Source organism: Seriola dumerili, unplaced genomic scaffold (assembly GCF_002260705.1).
Source record: "Seriola dumerili isolate Sdu_G_001 unplaced genomic scaffold, Sdu_1.0 BDQW01000017.1, whole genome shotgun sequence".
In the NCBI taxonomy this organism is placed as follows: Eukaryota; Metazoa; Chordata; class Actinopteri; order Carangiformes; family Carangidae; genus Seriola; species Seriola dumerili.
In genome coordinates, this window is record NW_019174272.1 from 7,933,770 (window position 1) to 7,950,738 (window position 16,969).

At 42.6% G+C, this 16,969-nt stretch overlaps 3 protein-coding genes across 4 annotated transcripts; all 3 read left to right on the top strand.

The window, feature by feature from the left end:
- The first annotated feature begins 6,084 nt into the window (after positions 1-6,084).
- Positions 6,085-7,466, top strand: LOC111230708 (beta-crystallin B3-like). Its single transcript, XM_022757533.1, has 5 exons — positions 6,085-6,159; positions 6,380-6,498; positions 6,648-6,780; positions 6,955-7,097; positions 7,217-7,466. The coding sequence occupies exons 1-5, from the start codon at positions 6,085-6,087 to the stop codon at positions 7,464-7,466; spliced, it is 720 nt and encodes a 239-aa protein (XP_022613254.1).
- A 4,361-nt stretch (positions 7,467-11,827) lies between these two features.
- Positions 11,828-13,068, top strand: LOC111230690 (beta-crystallin B2). Its single transcript, XM_022757509.1, has 5 exons — positions 11,828-11,890; positions 12,098-12,216; positions 12,412-12,544; positions 12,650-12,792; positions 12,900-13,068. The coding sequence occupies exons 1-5, from the start codon at positions 11,828-11,830 to the stop codon at positions 13,066-13,068; spliced, it is 627 nt and encodes a 208-aa protein (XP_022613230.1).
- Positions 13,069-13,471: 403 nt separating this feature from the next.
- On the top strand, positions 13,472-16,672 carry ctu1 (cytosolic thiouridylase subunit 1). 2 transcript variants are annotated; one of them, XM_022755666.1, is made up of 3 exons: positions 13,472-13,541; positions 14,725-15,225; positions 15,374-16,672. In XM_022755666.1, exons 2-3 carry the CDS (start codon positions 14,730-14,732, stop codon positions 15,907-15,909), a joined length of 1,032 nt encoding a protein of 343 aa, XP_022611387.1. In that variant the 5' UTR covers positions 13,472-13,541; positions 14,725-14,729; the 3' UTR covers positions 15,910-16,672. The 2 variants fall into 2 exon arrangements, with proteins under 2 accessions (XP_022611387.1, XP_022611378.1); XM_022755657.1 differs by having other exon boundaries at positions 13,478-13,629.
- The last annotated feature ends 297 nt before the right edge of the window (positions 16,673-16,969 follow it).

Consider the following 16,969-nt stretch of genomic DNA (forward strand, 5'->3'; position numbering starts at 1 on the left):
CTGTCCTGAAAAAAGCATCCTCTATTGCAAATTCGGTGTCTTCATTACCCATTTTCTTTGCCACCAGGTCGGGGCAGTACACGGGCTGCCCGGGGAAGGAAGGGGGACTTAGGCGAGCGAGAAAGCTGGAGGGAGAGGGAAGTAGCGTCCATGCAGTTTGATTTCAGAGTCACCCCTGCTTTTTCAGCTGGGGCCGTGAGAACAAGGAAGAGCCATTTCAGATACTTCAGGGAGTTGAAAATAAAAACACATTCAGTTTCAGTTGAAAATACATGAAAAGGAGGTGTGCTTTAATGGTCAGAGTCAGTTCCAATTGCATTAACACAAGAATACTTTCACGTAGATTCGTTTTTCTTCGTCTCAGGAAAGGCTTCACTTTCAAAGCTGAAGGGTCCATCCAGGGAACAGGCGCCCTCTTGTGGTAGGGGAGCAACAGCAGGACATGGCGTCAGCATCCTTCTGGCCTGCTTCCTCGAGTCTGAGTCTCGTCTTTAACTTCTCAACCTTTTGCCTTCTGTCAATGGGGAAAAACACCAAATTATTCGTAACATGTCCAAGCATGTAGTTGTCAGTTTAAAAATGGGATAGGTGGGTGCAGTGAGACATTCGGTTTTTCCAAACTAAAACTGCAATTCAGGACTACCAAAAATTTAAAATTTCTGAGTGCAACCATTTCACACTGTTCAGTGCTAAACTGATGGAAGAGCAATCGTATCAAGATTTTAGCTGGTTTTGTTTTGGTGCAAACGAGAAGATAACACAAAGATTACAGCTCATCTTAGGGGAATGCTAAACCTGTTGGAGTCTCGGTAAAGCCAGTCCTCAGTGGTTCCTCCCTCTCCCTCTAGCAGCGCAAGCCTCTGACGGCGGCTCTTGCTTTGGGTCGTGACCGTGGCGCTCGTTTCTTCCCCAGCTGGGCTCTGGAGCGGAGACCGCTGGTGTTCTAACAGAGTGGTCGGAGCCTGGATGTCAAGACACAGAAAGGAAAAATATATGAGCCAGAGATGTAAACAGGCAAGTAATCGAGAACATAAGTGTAAACAGTTGGGATGAGCATCCGCCCCATGTGTAGAGCTACAGTCCCTCGCTCAGTTGGCCCCGGTGCGAGTCCCGCATCGGACCAACCCTTAGCCTGCATGTCATTCCTCCTCTCTCTGCCCCTCCCATTTCCTGTCTCTCTCTACTGCACTGTCAATAAAGGCACACAAAAAGCCTGAAAAAAATAAATAAAAATAAATAAATTAAATTAAAAAAAGAAAAAGACCCAAACGGATAAAACAAAATCACACACAGTCAGACATGACGGACCGGGCACATGTTGACATAAAAAGACCAGAGCTGTGGTTGACTCAGCGTGTCACTGCAGGTACACTTACATCAGGGAAAAGAGAGTGGCTGGCTCGTTCAGATGTACGATTGGAGGAAACTGAAGGCCGTCACAGAAGTGTCAGTTTCAACTGTGAGGCACGATCCACCTGGCGTTGTGTGGGGGAGTTTTTCTTCCTTTGGTGAAGGGCTGGATGTTGTCTTCTTGAGCTGGAGTGGCAGGAGTGAGCTGAAATGGTGTTATAAAAAAAAAGTTAGGAAAAAACTTCTGAAAAACAAAACTGTGTGGTTGCTGTAACCACAGTTACAATCAAATAGTCTGAGTCATACTTTTTGTTTCCTGTCAACACTGTTGGAAGCTTTGATTTACAATGTTGCGGTCTCCGTCATGTCTGGGACTTGTTATTTGGTGATTTGTTTTTTACTCCCGTTTGGGCTTTCTTTTTATTTATCTTATTTATTTTTATTTATTTTTTTCAGCTTTTGTGCCTTTATTGGGACAAAGTGCAGTAGAGAGAGACAGGAAATGGGGAGGCAGGAGAGAGGAGAATGACATGCAAGCTAAGGGCTGTCCGATCGGGACTCGAACCGGGGCCAACTGCAGACGAGGACTGTAGCCTCTACACATGGGCGGAATGGCTCATCCAACTGTTTTGCACTTTATGTTCTCGATGAGACTTGCCTGTTTACATCTTGCCTCATATATTTTCTTCTGTTCTTGACATCCAGGCTCCGACCACTCTGTTAGACACCAGCGCTCTCCGACTTCCAGAGCCCAGCGGGGAAGAAACGAGCGCCACCGGTCACGACCCAGCGAGCCGCCCGTCAGCAGTGCGCGGCTGCTAGAGGGAGAGGCGAGGATACACTGAGGACTGGGCTTTACCGAACTCCACAGCGTTAAGCACTTTATTCTTTGTTAATCTTCATTCTTCCTCTCTGCACCAAACAAAACCAAGCTTAAAATCTTGATTACGAGCTCTCTCCATCACGTTCTACACTGAACACCGGTGGTGAATAATTAATGCACTCAGAAAATTAATTTTGTTAAAGTCGAATTTGCAGTTTTAGTGGAAAACGAATGTGCTCACTGCAACCCACCTCATCCCCCATTTTTTAACTGACAAATACATGCTGACATGTACGAAAATATATTGTTTCCCCCCATGAACAGAGGCAAAGGTTTAGAGTAAAGACGATGACTCAGACTCTGAGGAGCAGGCCAGAGGAGCTGACGCCCAATCCTGCTGTTGCCTTCTCCCACCACAGAAGAGAAGTCGCGCCCTGTTCCCTGGGATGGGACCCTTCAAGCTTTAAAGGTTGAGCCTTTTCCTGAGTAGAAAAACGAATTCTACTTAAAGTATTCTTGTGTTAACCAATGGAATCTGACTCTGACATTAAAGCACAGCTCCTTTGATGTATTTTTCTACTGAACTGATGTATTTTTATTTTCAACTCCCCTGAAATTTCTGAAATGGCTCTTCCTGTTCTCAGGCCCAGCTGCAAAAAGAGGGGTGACTCTTGACAATCAAACTGATGGACCTACTCCCTCTAACCCTCCCAGCTTTCTCGCTCGGCCTAAGTCCCCCTTCCTTCCCCGGGAGCCCGTTGTACTTGCCCCACCTGGTTGGCAAAGGAAAATGGGTAAGAGACACCGTTTGCATAGAGGATGCTTTTTCAGGAGACAAGGATTGCTCTAGCTCTTTGTTTTCTCACATTAAACTTCTCATATCCTTTAGTGAGGAGGACTCACCCCAGTGGCTTGAAAGAGCTGAAGTCCAAGAGCGTTTGAGTCAATATGAAAAGTGAGAGCTAGGAAAAATAAATGAGGGCTGAGATTAGTTTTAGTGTTCTCTGTGTGTCTCTTTCCAAAAGCACATCAAAACGCTCCATAATTAATCTTTGCCAACTGTTTTCTTCTCATTCTCTCTCCGCAAGGTTGCGCCGCCCCTTCGCCCTTCACACCCCCGTCACGCGACGTCCCGCTCCTATACTCATGGCGGGATCTTCTGGAATGGCTGACGCTATAACAGATGAATCTATATGAAAACAGAAGCCCTACCCATACGGCCGATCATACGCCCGGCTACACAGTCTTAACGTTTGACCCAGAGAGCAGGAGAGGTGAATCTACAGCTGCTGATGTTTTTTTTTATTTTCTATTTGTTGTTTTTTTTTTTTTTTTTTTTTTTTTTTTTTTTTTTGTTCTCTCCCCGTCTGGGTCGATAAATGTGCATGGTGCCTTTTTTAATGGAGAGTCAATGTCTTATTGAAAAAGAAAAACACAAGCAAGGAGGAAAAAAAACAAACATCGGGCTGCTCTTCTTTATCCATTTCATGCTTGAACCTGTGGGAGCTCTCCTGCACCAGGAGGGTTTAACAGGGACCAGGAAAAGGGGAGGAGAAAAGGCAGTTCTTGTGGGACCACGACGCCTCTCTATCCTGGATGTGCTTCATCGTGAGCTGGAGGACAATCCAGCCAATCCTCTACGAGATGTTTGTATTTAGTTTCCTTACTCCACTGATATGTACAACTTGGCTGCGCCTGCGTCGTCCGTGCATGTGTTATCTGTGGAGGTCGTTGGTGGGAGTCAAACAAGCATTGCCATAGGATAACATTTCAGATGCTAGTAATCTTTGAACATAGAGAACAAATCACCTCTGACTTGATTGTCAGTGGGAGTGTATATCATGTTAGTAAGTGTAATCAGGAAATGTTATATTTGTATTATCATTGATTTAACAAAGACAGAGAGCTAGTTTTGAAAAACAACACTCAGATGCATCACTACCGTAGAGGCTCTACAGCCTTTTAATTTGATATAGACCCTGCAACCTAACAGTGTCCCAGCTCCTGCATACTGTACTGTATATCTTTTGTCTAAATATGTTTTGTCTTTGTGGAAGATCGATGGGGGACTTTTGGCCAACTACGTTTTGCTTCTGTCAATCATGCACACTCCTTTTCAGCACAAATACATTCTTCAGTCTTTTATGAAAACACTACTCAACCTTTCTTCCTTCCTTTATTAGAATGATTGTAGCTGAAAGCATCCATTATAAGCCATACATGTCTCCCTCACACACTCCTCGATCATGTTTTGACAATGTTTTTCCAATGAATGTGCAATTTTCCCTCTATTTTGTCCCCATTAATGTGCATGCACAATCTTTATTGTCAAACCAGGCTTTGCTCAGACTGACTGGCTCAGAGTTGGGGTGTTGGTTTACATGACTCCAGTTGGAGGGATCGTTCGTTCTCTACATTGTTGAAATGACTCTCTAGCCTCTGTATAACTCCAAGCAGATTTGACTGTTTGCACCTGCTTACTAGCTGAACTCCTCATGTTTGCCATCCACCCACTCGCTCTGCGCTCCTGTAAAGCACTTTGTCACTTGATGCACTACAGCACTGACCTCTGCCCCCTCTTGTTGGCCATGTTTTGTCTCCTGTATTGTTGGAGTGCTCATGCAATGCAAGTGAATGTGTTGATCGAGTCTTTGGAGTGATTGTCCCTGGTTTCTATGTACATGGATGTTTTACTTTGTCATAAAATTTGAGGGTTTATTTTTATGTCCTTTCTTGTCCTTTTTTTATTTGAAAGTAAAGATGTATATTGCACTGTGTTGTACTGGCCAGTGTCCTAAAGCGAATAAATTCTTAATAAAATTTACTTGACTTTAGCTACAGCCTCTGTCTAGTGTTTCTTTCCTGTGGTGGGTGAGTGTTGTGTTCACATAATCAAGATTTGTGTTGATGAAAATAATTTTAATCAAATCACAATCTCTGATGAAAGTGATGAAAGTTATTCAGGTTTATTGTTAAACATGTGAGTGAAAGAATTTGATCTGATGACACCAACCCAAATTTGCGAGAAAGGTGTGAGGAAGTTTGGTGTGGTAGAGATTGGGTGTAGTCCTGTGTGTGTGTGTGTGTGTATGTGTGTGTGTGTGTGTGTGTGTGCGTGTGTGCGTGCGCGCGTGCGCGCGTGTGTGTGTGTGCGCGTGAGTGTGTGTCTGTGTATGTGTATGTGTATGTATGTGTTTGTGCTGAGCGTGGCTGTTTGCTGAATCCTCTTGGCTCTATCTCCCTGTACCCGCACACAGTGCTCACTGGCAGCCAGGCGGACAGGCAGGGTAGCGTGTGCCAACACAGCTGCCTATTGAGAGGCAGTGTTACGGACACAATGTAAGCGACAGACTTGCTGTATCAACAGCTTCCCCTTTTCTGCTGTTGTGGCCAGAAATAAACCATAAATACCCCCCCCTGTCCCTGCCCTCTAATGGCTCAACCCCACCAAACACCAAGAGGCACAGAGAAAGAGGGACACTACCACTTCCAAGCAGGCATATCCAGGTAAAAGCCTCATTCTGGACATAGGAATCAATAGCTTGTGGTTTATTAATGCCAATGCAGTGGAGTCAGATGGTGCTGCATCAGTGAAGACCCAGGTTTGGAGGACTCATGGATTGTAACTGAACCTGTAAAGGACTGATGACTGTTTACTTTAAGGAATCAGGCTGTAATCTTTTGTGTCAGTTGATATCATGTTAACAGAATACTATGCACATGATTGTTACTTTACTTTAAGCCAAAATGAATTCAATCCTCCTGTTCAAGGGTGAGTTATAAATTGCAACTATGACATTGAGCTTTCCTCCTGTGTGCATATCTTTTTCCCGTGTGTACATGTATGATGGATGGTGCTTTGTCTGTGTGTGTGCTGCTGCCAAAAAGTGGAGGAGCAGTGGATCAGGAGGATGTCGGAGCAGCAGAGTGCCCCGGAGCAGCTGGCTGCTGGGAAGAGCCAGGGTGGAGCTGGAGCCACGTATAAGGTACTGACCAGAGATGAAAAGCTGCATGGGAGGGGGAATTCCTCTCTGCTCCACTGCTTTACTCTTACACTTTCCTTTGGATCCTGTCTGTATCATATCATCACCACATGAATTCTTCGTAGACATTAAATGCCACTTCTTGGAGGTCTTGATCTCAAACTTCCTGGTGACATGCATGACTCTCTCTCTCACTCTCTCTCTCTCTCTCTCTGTGATTCAGGTGGTGCTGTTTGAATTTGAGAACTTCCAGGGCTGCAAGGCGGAGTTTTCTGCAGAGTCTAAAGATGTGTCAGAGAAGGGACTGGAGAAGGTCGGATCTGTGATAGTCGAGTCAGGACCGTGAGTAAAGTGCATCTTTCATTTAACTTAGCTTGTAAAGGACAAATCTTCCCTCACATACGCACCAAGAAATGTGTTATTAACCTTGTCATGTTTGATGTGGTGTTAGATAAATGTTACCAACTGTGTTCTCCTTTTTTCCCTCACAGCTGGGTGGGTTATGATCGACATGGGTTCACAGGGGAGCAGTTTATTCTGGAGAAGGGCGAGTATCCACGCTGGGACACCTGGACCAACAGTCAGAACAGCTACTCCCTCTTGTCTGTAAGGCCACTCAAAGTGGTGAGTGGCTCGTCTCAATGCAAAACAAGATCTTACAAACTAACATGTGCAGTGTTTCAAATGGAAGCTGCCCATATGTTATTTTTTTACCAGTAACTCTTTTAATTTTGTATTTTGCCATCACTGTTTTACCTGGTTTTACCAAGTATCCATGTGTCTGTTTCTCCCCAACAGGACAGCGCTGAGCACAAGCTACACCTGTTCGAGAACCCTGGATTTACAGGTAGAAAGATGGAGATTGTTGATGATGATGTTCCCAGTTTGTGGGGCCACGGTTTTCAGGATCGTGTAGCAAGTGTCAAGGCTCTTAACGGAACGTAAGATCCTCCCTACATCCCCATTTCATCCATTTCTCTTGTTTTTTTCTGTTTAACCTGTCTGACTCCAAGATAATAAGTTATTATAATCTAGTATTTTCTGTTTTCCCTTCCTGTAGATGGGTCGGCTACATGTACCCAGGCTACAGAGGCCGCCAGTTTATCTTTGAGCGAGGAGATTTCAAGCACTGGAATGACTGGGAGGCCCCTGCACCCCAGATCCAGTCTGTCCGACGTGTGCGGGACATGCAGTGGCACAAGAGGGGCTGTTTCACCGTTCCTGACCCAGATCCAGCTCCCGGCCCCGGCCCCGACCCCGACCCCGCCCCAGCACCTCCTGCCCCCCCTGCAACAGCTGGAGCCAGCTGAGCAGGATCCTTACCCTCATAGCCTCCCCCCACGCTGACAACAGTGCCTGCCCTCTGCCTTAACCTAACCATGGCAAACGCTGCTTGTGCCCAGTGAGGAGTGCCATGTATGTTTCAGTGGCGAATAAAAGTTGTTTGACCTGGAGTCGGCCCTGTTGTTGATGATGTCATACTTATGCGTCAAGGTGGAAATTATAGCTTAAACTGAGATAGTAAAGATGTGGAAAAACCACTATCAGTGATGACACCGATGTGGAAATAGTGCAGCAGATATTTTTCTTCCAGATAAACTGCAGATGTGTTTAGAGCTGAATTCATTTCCAAGGCATGTGTGCCATTTTTACTGCCTGTGTTTCCCCACTTTAGTCAGACGGCTCATCCAGCATTAGGAGCATATGACTTATTCAGTCAACATGTGAACACGCATCTGCTTAACAGTACTGGAAATGATGTCATACTGTACGTATGCTCGCTATTAAAACAGAGTGCACGGCATTCCCATCCACAGTCATCACTGTGCAATTGATGGTTAATGATCCTCGTGATGAATGGTCACCAGGTTAATATAGGAGCTAATATATACTACATTAAAATCATGTAAATATTGAAAAATATATCAGCTATGGGCATAGTTTTGATAAGTTAAATATTAGACTTCTCATCCAAACAGATGATTACTTTTAATGATGACATAAAAGTGCACATGCAGGCTAATATTTCAATGTACTATTGATGTATTATTCAAAAATATAAACAATTCCCTCTATAACATGATTAAGAAGAGACCTTTAGAGGTCTAAAAACAGAATAGAGTGACACTGTGTTCTTCCCTATGCTTTAGATTTTCTAGCATGACAGTAATGCATACATGCAACGACAAAAAAAACATGCATTCTACCTGTGAGCTTTAAGAAAACACATCATAACATCAATCCATATTGAGTCCAGGGGGGTTGACCACACTGAATAAGGATTATCTGGATTTCTAACACTAATTTTCATGGTGTGTATGAGCTATTTTTGGGCTGTAGTGTCACTTTCAGTCCTACAGTGAAGTCTGTGCTTCTCACTGCAGCATAAAGTCTTGTTGACGTGAGCTCTAACACCCAGAGCCCTAATTCAGACGTACACAAAAGGGGTTGCACTAAAATATGGAGCTATATTGCTTTTTGTACCCTTAAAGTCTTTGATACAGTCCTCAATACATGCAAAGGCTTATACTATATTCCTCATGAACACTAGATGTAGGCTCAGGCCTGCATTTTGCAAACCAGATGTTGATTGTGAATCTTGGCTGTAATCTCAGGAAAAACAGATAATTAACCAGTGCTCCCTCATACAATCTTTTCCTGGTTCTGTTGAACTGAAATGAAGTGTAATGAAGTGAAAAAGCAGCACATGTCTTTCAACACAAAAACTCATAGACCTGAATTTGCCAAAATCCTGATTGTATCTCAAACTGGCCATCTGTCTTATAGAAGCACACTCCTCTATTAGATTAATTTAGATGATGAAACAACATTTGAATGCACCACAAACAGTTCACTGAACTATTTCTGACTGTGAGGTAATTAGGGCCGACTGGATCTGTTTCTGCTCTCTGAGGTTTAGTCATCTACAGGAGGTGGAGCATTTTACACATGATGTGAGTAGTTTAAGAGCTGAGGCCCATGATCCTCACAGTCTCCATCCAGGACTTTCACTGTATGTCAGTTCAATAAAACACACTCTGTTCACACATACTGTTATATTCATCAGCTCTTTGAGGTACCCAGCACCATAATGTAATATGACAGTTGTGTTATGTGACCCCTGGGGAAGTTATCTTGGTGTTTGAAAAATGGAAAGACAACCACAAGATGACAGAACTGCATTGATCTTTATGGACGTCCTCACACAGGTCAGAGCACCAGGTCAGGTCAGCGCCGCTGGAGCTACTGTATACAGGTGGTGGGTGGGTGAGGGGAGGAGTCACTGAGGTTGATACACTACTGTTTTCATTGGTAAATAACAAAATACGGTATGAGCTCTCTGAATTAACAGGAGGATTGCTTGGACAGTATCCTTAGTATCAATGCTAGAGGTGGTCAGTTGTTAGCTTCAGGGTGCAGGGCAGCTGTGATGGGGATCATGTAATGTACTGAACACCTTAACACCACTGTCTAAGAAAGACAAATTGCATAGAAGTCTTCACAGTAAATTTCATCAGGTATCTCATTGAAGTAAAAATCTCTTTTGCACCTATATACCAACATAAATACTCTGTTGTATTCACACTGCCACATGCTTCTCATGCCCACTGAGCTGTGCCTTCAAGACCATGCAGACACCTTCTAACTGCACGTGTGCAGGAGAAAAGTGGATTTAACCCGTGTTGTAATTACACCATGACCTCCAAGTGAAAAGATCCCTATTAAAGGCAGCAGAGCAAACATTTAAAGTATCACAACAAGCGCAGAAAAATGGCACAGAAGTAAAGTATTTCAGTAGACACACCTCTGCCTCTACATTGAAACAGACCAACACAAAACCTCAGATCTACAACCTCCACTTTAGTTTATCTGTCCTCACAAGTCACACATGACTCAGTTGACCCAGTTGTGTTTTGACCCAGTTGTGTTTAAGTTATACATATTATTTAAATGCTTAGATTTACACTTGGCTCAAAAATGACTTCTCTCCATATTCACACAATATATATTTTTAACTTCTGTCCCCTCGTGATATTGTCACATGCAGATATCAGGTCATTAAAACTAAATAAAAGAGGAAATGAACCATTTTGCAGCAGTAGAAGAAGTGTTTATATCGTTACTTGTTTATACAGTAAACAATGTAAATATACTCAAAATAACAGTACAGAAGTAACAGTACAGAAGACGTTATTATAAGCAAAATGTTGTTTATTGTTAGTTATAGCATTTTATTGTTGTAGTTAGTGGAGGTGAAGATAGTTTTATCTACTTTACATACAGTTACGTACTTTAGTTCAGTGGATCCCACCCCAGGAATCGACCCCCTCCAAACGGTCACAAGATAAATCTGATGGTTGTGAGATTAATATGGTAGAAAAGAAGAAAAAGAAGAAAAGACAGCTGCACAAAATGATACTGATTTAGGGACTGTGCTGTTTTTGTGAAATATTGGATAATTTGACCTTGTTGGGCTTCAAACAATTATTTAATTGAAACCATCTGAGATGTTTGGAGGGGAAATCACTCTTTAGTTGGTCTGTAGCTGCAGCTGTCAGATAAATATAGTGGAGTAAAAACTATTAGATTTTCCTTCTGAGCATAAAATGGAGATACTCAAGTACAAGAACCTCAAAGTTGTACTTTGACACAGTGCTTCACTACATGTATTTACTTTACTCGGGTGCCATATTACTTACATTGAATAAAATGGATTGTCACTTAAAATTTTTTTTACTGTCAACAGGAGAAAGATGTCATTTGATTGAACTTGAATCCAACCACAGGCGCTGTTCTCTTTTATCTTTGCAAACAGCAGCGGCAATGGATTTTCACATTGAACAATACGACTGTTTTCTAGAAATGAAATACTAAATAAACCTACACTTGTGTAAATATTCAGCAGTGTTTGGACTGTTATTCAGTTCAGTCCCAATCTCTCCAGCACAGTAAACCCCATCTTTTACAATCCTTCTCTTTCTCTCTCCCTTTCATTGTAGGTGTGGAACTCTTGGCACTGTTTGTGCTGAATCATGTGGATATCGAACAATGACTGGCTGGACAAAACTGACAACTAATGAAATAACTTTGTGGGAGTGTGACACCCCAGGGAGGGGGGAGGCTACACGGTGACCCCTCATTTCAGTGTGCTGGGCCTATGGCAGGCCGATCTGCAGGCCAGCTTGGACGCTTTGGGTACTGTTGGCAAAGTTTCCACCCCTGGGCATCCCGTATATATTGAGCTGATCGTGCCATCACAAACACACTGGCACAGACAGGTACTGGTAAGGGGTTTATATCCGTTGTGCTGTATTTTGTTAAGTTTACCTTTATAATTTTTTTTTTTAACCGCTTGTTTTTCTTTTGCAACTATGTTTTAGGTTTAATCTTTACAAACTCTATCCCATGCTGCAATGCAGTAATTCTATGTTCAGATGGTTGTGAATTTGTTTTGGAGGGACAGGAATGGGCACTTTTGAATATGAGAAAATAATAGAAAACAAAATCTGTAAAAGAGGGATTAATAGCAGTTTGAACTGCTCAGATTTTAGCTTTAATATATATATAAATTTTTAGATTATGTGAACCTCCATAGATATTTATCAGAAACAATAAAATTATAATTTAGTCTTTGTTTCTTTTCAGTTTTATCCTTGCCGATCCGTTCACTATGGCCACAGACCACCAGAACCCTGCATCCAAGCAGCAGCAGCCAGGCACCAGTGCATTTAAGGTGAGGACAGGCAGAGACTGACTCAAACACAATTTACAACTTCCTCCTTCTTGTAAGCACTTGTGCGCTCTCCTTATTTAGATGCTTGCATCTCCCAAACATCAGAATGGCAACAGATGGACATGCTTGAAATTAAGACCAGTAGCTCAATAACACTCACAGAACTCTTTCACACATATTCTCTTCTTTTCTCCCACTGGTACACAGCTGGTTATCTATGAGCAGGAAAACTTCCAGGGACGCTGCCATGAGCTGACTGGCCCCTGCAACAACCTCCAGGAAGCAGGCGTGGAGAAAGTGGGCTCCATACTGGTGCTGTGTGGACCGTGAGTGTGGGTCAGAGACAGACAGAAAACAAGGAGATGACTGACAGACAAAGAGGGACTGACCCTCAATGAGCAGAGGGATGGCGTGGGAAAAAATGGACAGAAAAACAAATGAATATGTGGTACATATATTTAAGTAGCTTTATTTCCTGCACCAACCACAACCCTCCATCTTTTTCTCCTGTGGCCTCTCAGATGGGTGGGATACGAGCAGGCCAGCTGTAAGGGGGAGCAGTATGTGTTTGAGAAGGGGGAGTATCCTCGCTGGGATTCCTGGACCAACAGCAGGCGCAGTGACACCATTGTTGCATTCCGCCCGATTAAAGTGGTAAGACAGCACACTTTTTTTATCCCCCCCCCACCCCCCCATCAGTCATCCCAACAGTGGCTCAACAAATAAATCACCCACTGGATTGTTTTGTTGCTCTCTCAGGACAGCCAGGAGCACAAGATTGTCCTTTACGAAAACCCCAGCTTTGCAGGGAAGAAGATAGAAATCATAGATGACGATGTCCCCAGCTTTCACGCACACGGCTACCAGGAGAAGGTTTCTTCTGTTCGGGTTCAGAGTGGCACGTGAGTCCACCGTGCAAGAAAAATGTTGTATGATACTCTTTTCACTGTCCTTTGACCTCTAACTCTGTCTTCTCTCTTCTCCCTCACTCTCCGTGCTGGTGCTCCAGTTGGGTGGGCTATCAGTATCCAGGCTACAGAGGCTATCAGTACCTGTTTGAAAAGGGGGAGTATAAGGACAGCATTGAGTTCGGAGCCCAGATTCCTCAGATCCAGTCGGTGAGGCGCATCAGAGACATGCAGTGGCATCAGAGGGGCGCTTTTCACCCCGTCAACTAAGCTTGTGACTCTTCCCTGTCATGAACCCTGACCTCGGCCGCCTTACTCCCCGCCAGCAGCAAACCCTTTGCCCTTCATGTACACCACAAAGCATTTTGATATCTATTGCAGCTGTTGCAATAGTGACATTCTTTGAAGCAAATTAATAAATCTTTATTGCTTACATTTGACCTGGTTGTGTGGTTTACCTCTGATTTGCCGTCTGCTTACAGACTTCTCAACAACACGCTACAGGGAAGGATTTAAAGCTATGCCAGTAATGTTTATTAACTATTTGAATCATCTATGAAGGCACCACAGATGCATTTCAGGGCTTTCATTATTACAGCTTCATGTGCACATTTCAACCCCCGACCGCTAGGCTGTGCTGCAGACGTGTGAGTCACGCTCTGTTTTCCGGTGAGGAAGAGCTGACGGTACATGATGAAACAACATGCTACTTAACCCAGTCGTGTAAAACTTATCTTGTTTATGTAAGAAAAGTTATATTTTATCAGTACTTTTCCTCGTGTATTTCTTCCCCGCACTCTCAATTCAGACCTCGGTTCATCGGAAACTTTGGTATGAAATGTTAAATAACATATATTTAACTATTAGCTTAACTTGGCTAGCGAGAAACACGTTTAATGTTGTTGATTCTGAGTTTGGTGTCGCTGGACTATAATCAAGCTACTAAACCTGATAATTAAGTGTCATTTATCGCGTGCTTTACCTGTATTAACTCATTTCAAACAGTTATATGAAAGGTTGTAGTTGTCGTCTGTATCAACTTCAGCCTAGTAAGTTTTTGTTGCTGGGGACAGACCCAACCTCACACCTAACTTAGCTAGCCAAGATTCACCTTCAAAACTGGCATTTAAAAAAAGTGTTGTTTCTTATCCAAAGTACATTTCCTGTAAAATAACGATTAAAGGCGTTTTATGAGTCATTTGTTCCAACTCTTGAATTCGGCATATCGTGAACACATACCATTCACTGATGTTACTGTGGCTTCTTACCTTTTTTCATAATACCCGTATGTTGTAAAAGGTGAGTTAGCCAAAATGTCCGTGTGTAAATAGCTGCTCCATTTTGTTTTGCTGCACAATGTGTGACAGTGGCACCAATTAACAACACAGTAAAAGTTAATTAAAGTTAGTTTAATAAGCAAATTAACACCGAGTATAATGAATCACTGTCACTTCTCCAGCTTATCATACTGTTGTGTGTGTGTGTATGTATGTAGTATTGAACTGGGACAAAGACAATGTTTGCCTATGTATATTGAATCACATAGTGGGCTAATTGCCAGATTTGTAGTATTCTGTGTGATGAGCTCTTCTTTAGAAAAATAATGTATTTGTCTGATAGAAGCTTTCCCAAAGCACAGCCAGTATATTAAACTTTTTGGAGTCTTAGATGTAGGTATTTCAGGGGTATGTTTACCAAAATAATACTGTAAAAATCACTTATATCAAGTGTGAACATGGTGAAAGGACGGGATTTGATACCACAATGAATGATAATCCATGTACCGGAAACAGACTGTATTGAAACATCTGCAACAAAAAGATGGGGAATTATAGGTTCATTTATTCACAGGAATTTGACATGAAAATATTTGGGAACATTTGTTTAGCTAATTTCTAACATCATTCAACAAACTTCCTCCAACAGTAAAGATGCCTGTCCTGTGCAGCAGCTGTACTGAGAAACGAGCTGTGCTGAAACGTCCAAAGACGGGCCACTCGTTGTGTAAGGGGTGCTTCTTCTGGGCCTTCGAGGAGGAGGTACATCAGACGATCGTGGCAGCAAAGCTCTTCAAACCTGGGGAAATAGTGGGAATCGCTGCCTCAGGAGGGAAGGACTCTACAGTGCTTGCACATGTAATGAAGCTCCTAAATGAGCGATACAATTATGGCCTTGAACTTATGCTTCTCTCAGTGGATGAGGGAATCACTGGTTACCGAGACGACTCGTTGGAGACCGTAAAGAGGAATCAGCAACAGTATGAGCTGCCACTGAAGATTGTGTCTTATGAGGAGCTGTATGGCTGGACTATGGATGCTATAGTGAAGCAGGTGGGACTGAAAAATAACTGCACCTTCTGTGGAGTGTTCAGACGGCAGGCATTAGACAGAGGAGCCATCATGCTGAAAGTGGACAAGATATGTACAGGTAACTTCAAATCCAAATGGCATTATTAAAGTATCAATACAAGTTTTAACCTTGAAATATGATAGCAGCCTCAGTGTTAATGTCAAAGAATAATTTTTTTTTTAGAATTTGTTTCAATAGCTGTATGTGGTTTTTTTTTTTTGTACAGGTCACAATGCTGACGACGTGGCAGAAACGGTTTTGATGAATGTCTTGCGAGGTGACATAGCTCGACTGCGTCGCTGCACTGCCATCTCCACAGCCAGCGAGGGCGAAGGGGTCGTGCCGCGCTGCAAGCCCCTTAAATATGCGTATGAAAAAGAAATTGTTCTGTACGCTTACTTTAAGAAGTTGGACTACTTTTCCACAGAGTGTATCTACTCTCCCAATGCTTATCGTGGCTATGCAAGGACCTTTTTAAAGGACCTGGAGAGCGTAAGGCCCAGCTCCATCATTGATATCATTCACTCCGGTGAGAACCTGTCTGTGCGGGAGGGGGTGAAGATGCCTGTGCAGGGGACCTGTAATCGCTGCGGCTACATCTCCAGCCAAGCACTGTGCAAGTCCTGTGTGCTGCTAGAGGGGCTGAACCGAGGTCTGCCGAAACTGGGTATAGGCAAACACCACCGTCTGCATGACAAAATCCTCTCCCAGCAGCCCCTTACCGAGAAGGAGGAGAGGAAGCTGAAATCAGTAGACTTTTGACAGTTATTATCACCTGTTTATTTACTATAGGACTGAAGATGTATAATTCAATTTTAGAATAAACCACTTTTGTTGTGTTTTATATGGGAAAAGACTAGTCTAAGAAACCAAATCTCTTATTTGTTTTCATTCATCATTAATAGAATATTCATTAAGTTCATATGTTTGTTACATTAAATTTTTAGTAAAATTGAGAAAACCTCTTACACTAGTGCTGTGTCTTTACACCAGAATGTCCATTCACTGCTGTTTTACAGCTGCTGACCTGGATCACTGAGATACTATGTGGACACAGAAATTTGTGTTTACCTTAGGGTACTATTCAATAATAGCTGAATGGTACATGTATCCAGTGGTTTTTGTAGTAATTTGCCATCTGTACAACACACATAGGAGATGGGAAAAAGTGGAACATTTTCTGCTTATGTTAATGCTTTGGTATGAAATTAAGTATTTTTCTGTTTTCAGTTAATTATTAAACTTTGTGATTCCGCATCATTTGGATTTTTAAATACTAAATATCTACACACACCTAACAAGTGTAGTCCTGTGTTATGTGAAGTGCAGAGACAAGGACTTGCAACATTTTTTTCATTTTCTAGTTAAATTTTACTGGAATCTCACACAGACAGCATGTTTTATTTCTTTATTTTATGCTACCTCTTATGTCCCACTGCACCAATCTCTGGGGAGGATATGATTACATTCATGGTCACATTCCAAGGTGTTTTATGAACTGATTTAATAAATGCGTTATCCCATGTTTTCAGTGTTGTCTCCATTTTTCTACGTTTTTCAGATGAGGAGGATGCTTGCTGCTGGGGATGTATAGCAGTACAATCTAGCTGTGCCCTTTTGCCACATTTAATTTAAATTCATACTTAAGCAAACAGTAAACATGTTCACCGTCCTCTTACACTTTCAAATCCTGTTTACTGCATGCTACACTCATCCTGTTTATTAGATACCTGTATATGTTCCTGTATTTCATTGAAGTCCATATACAGAGTGATTCACTGTATAGTTATTTTCAACTTCAGAGTTACAGTAGAGTGTGGTC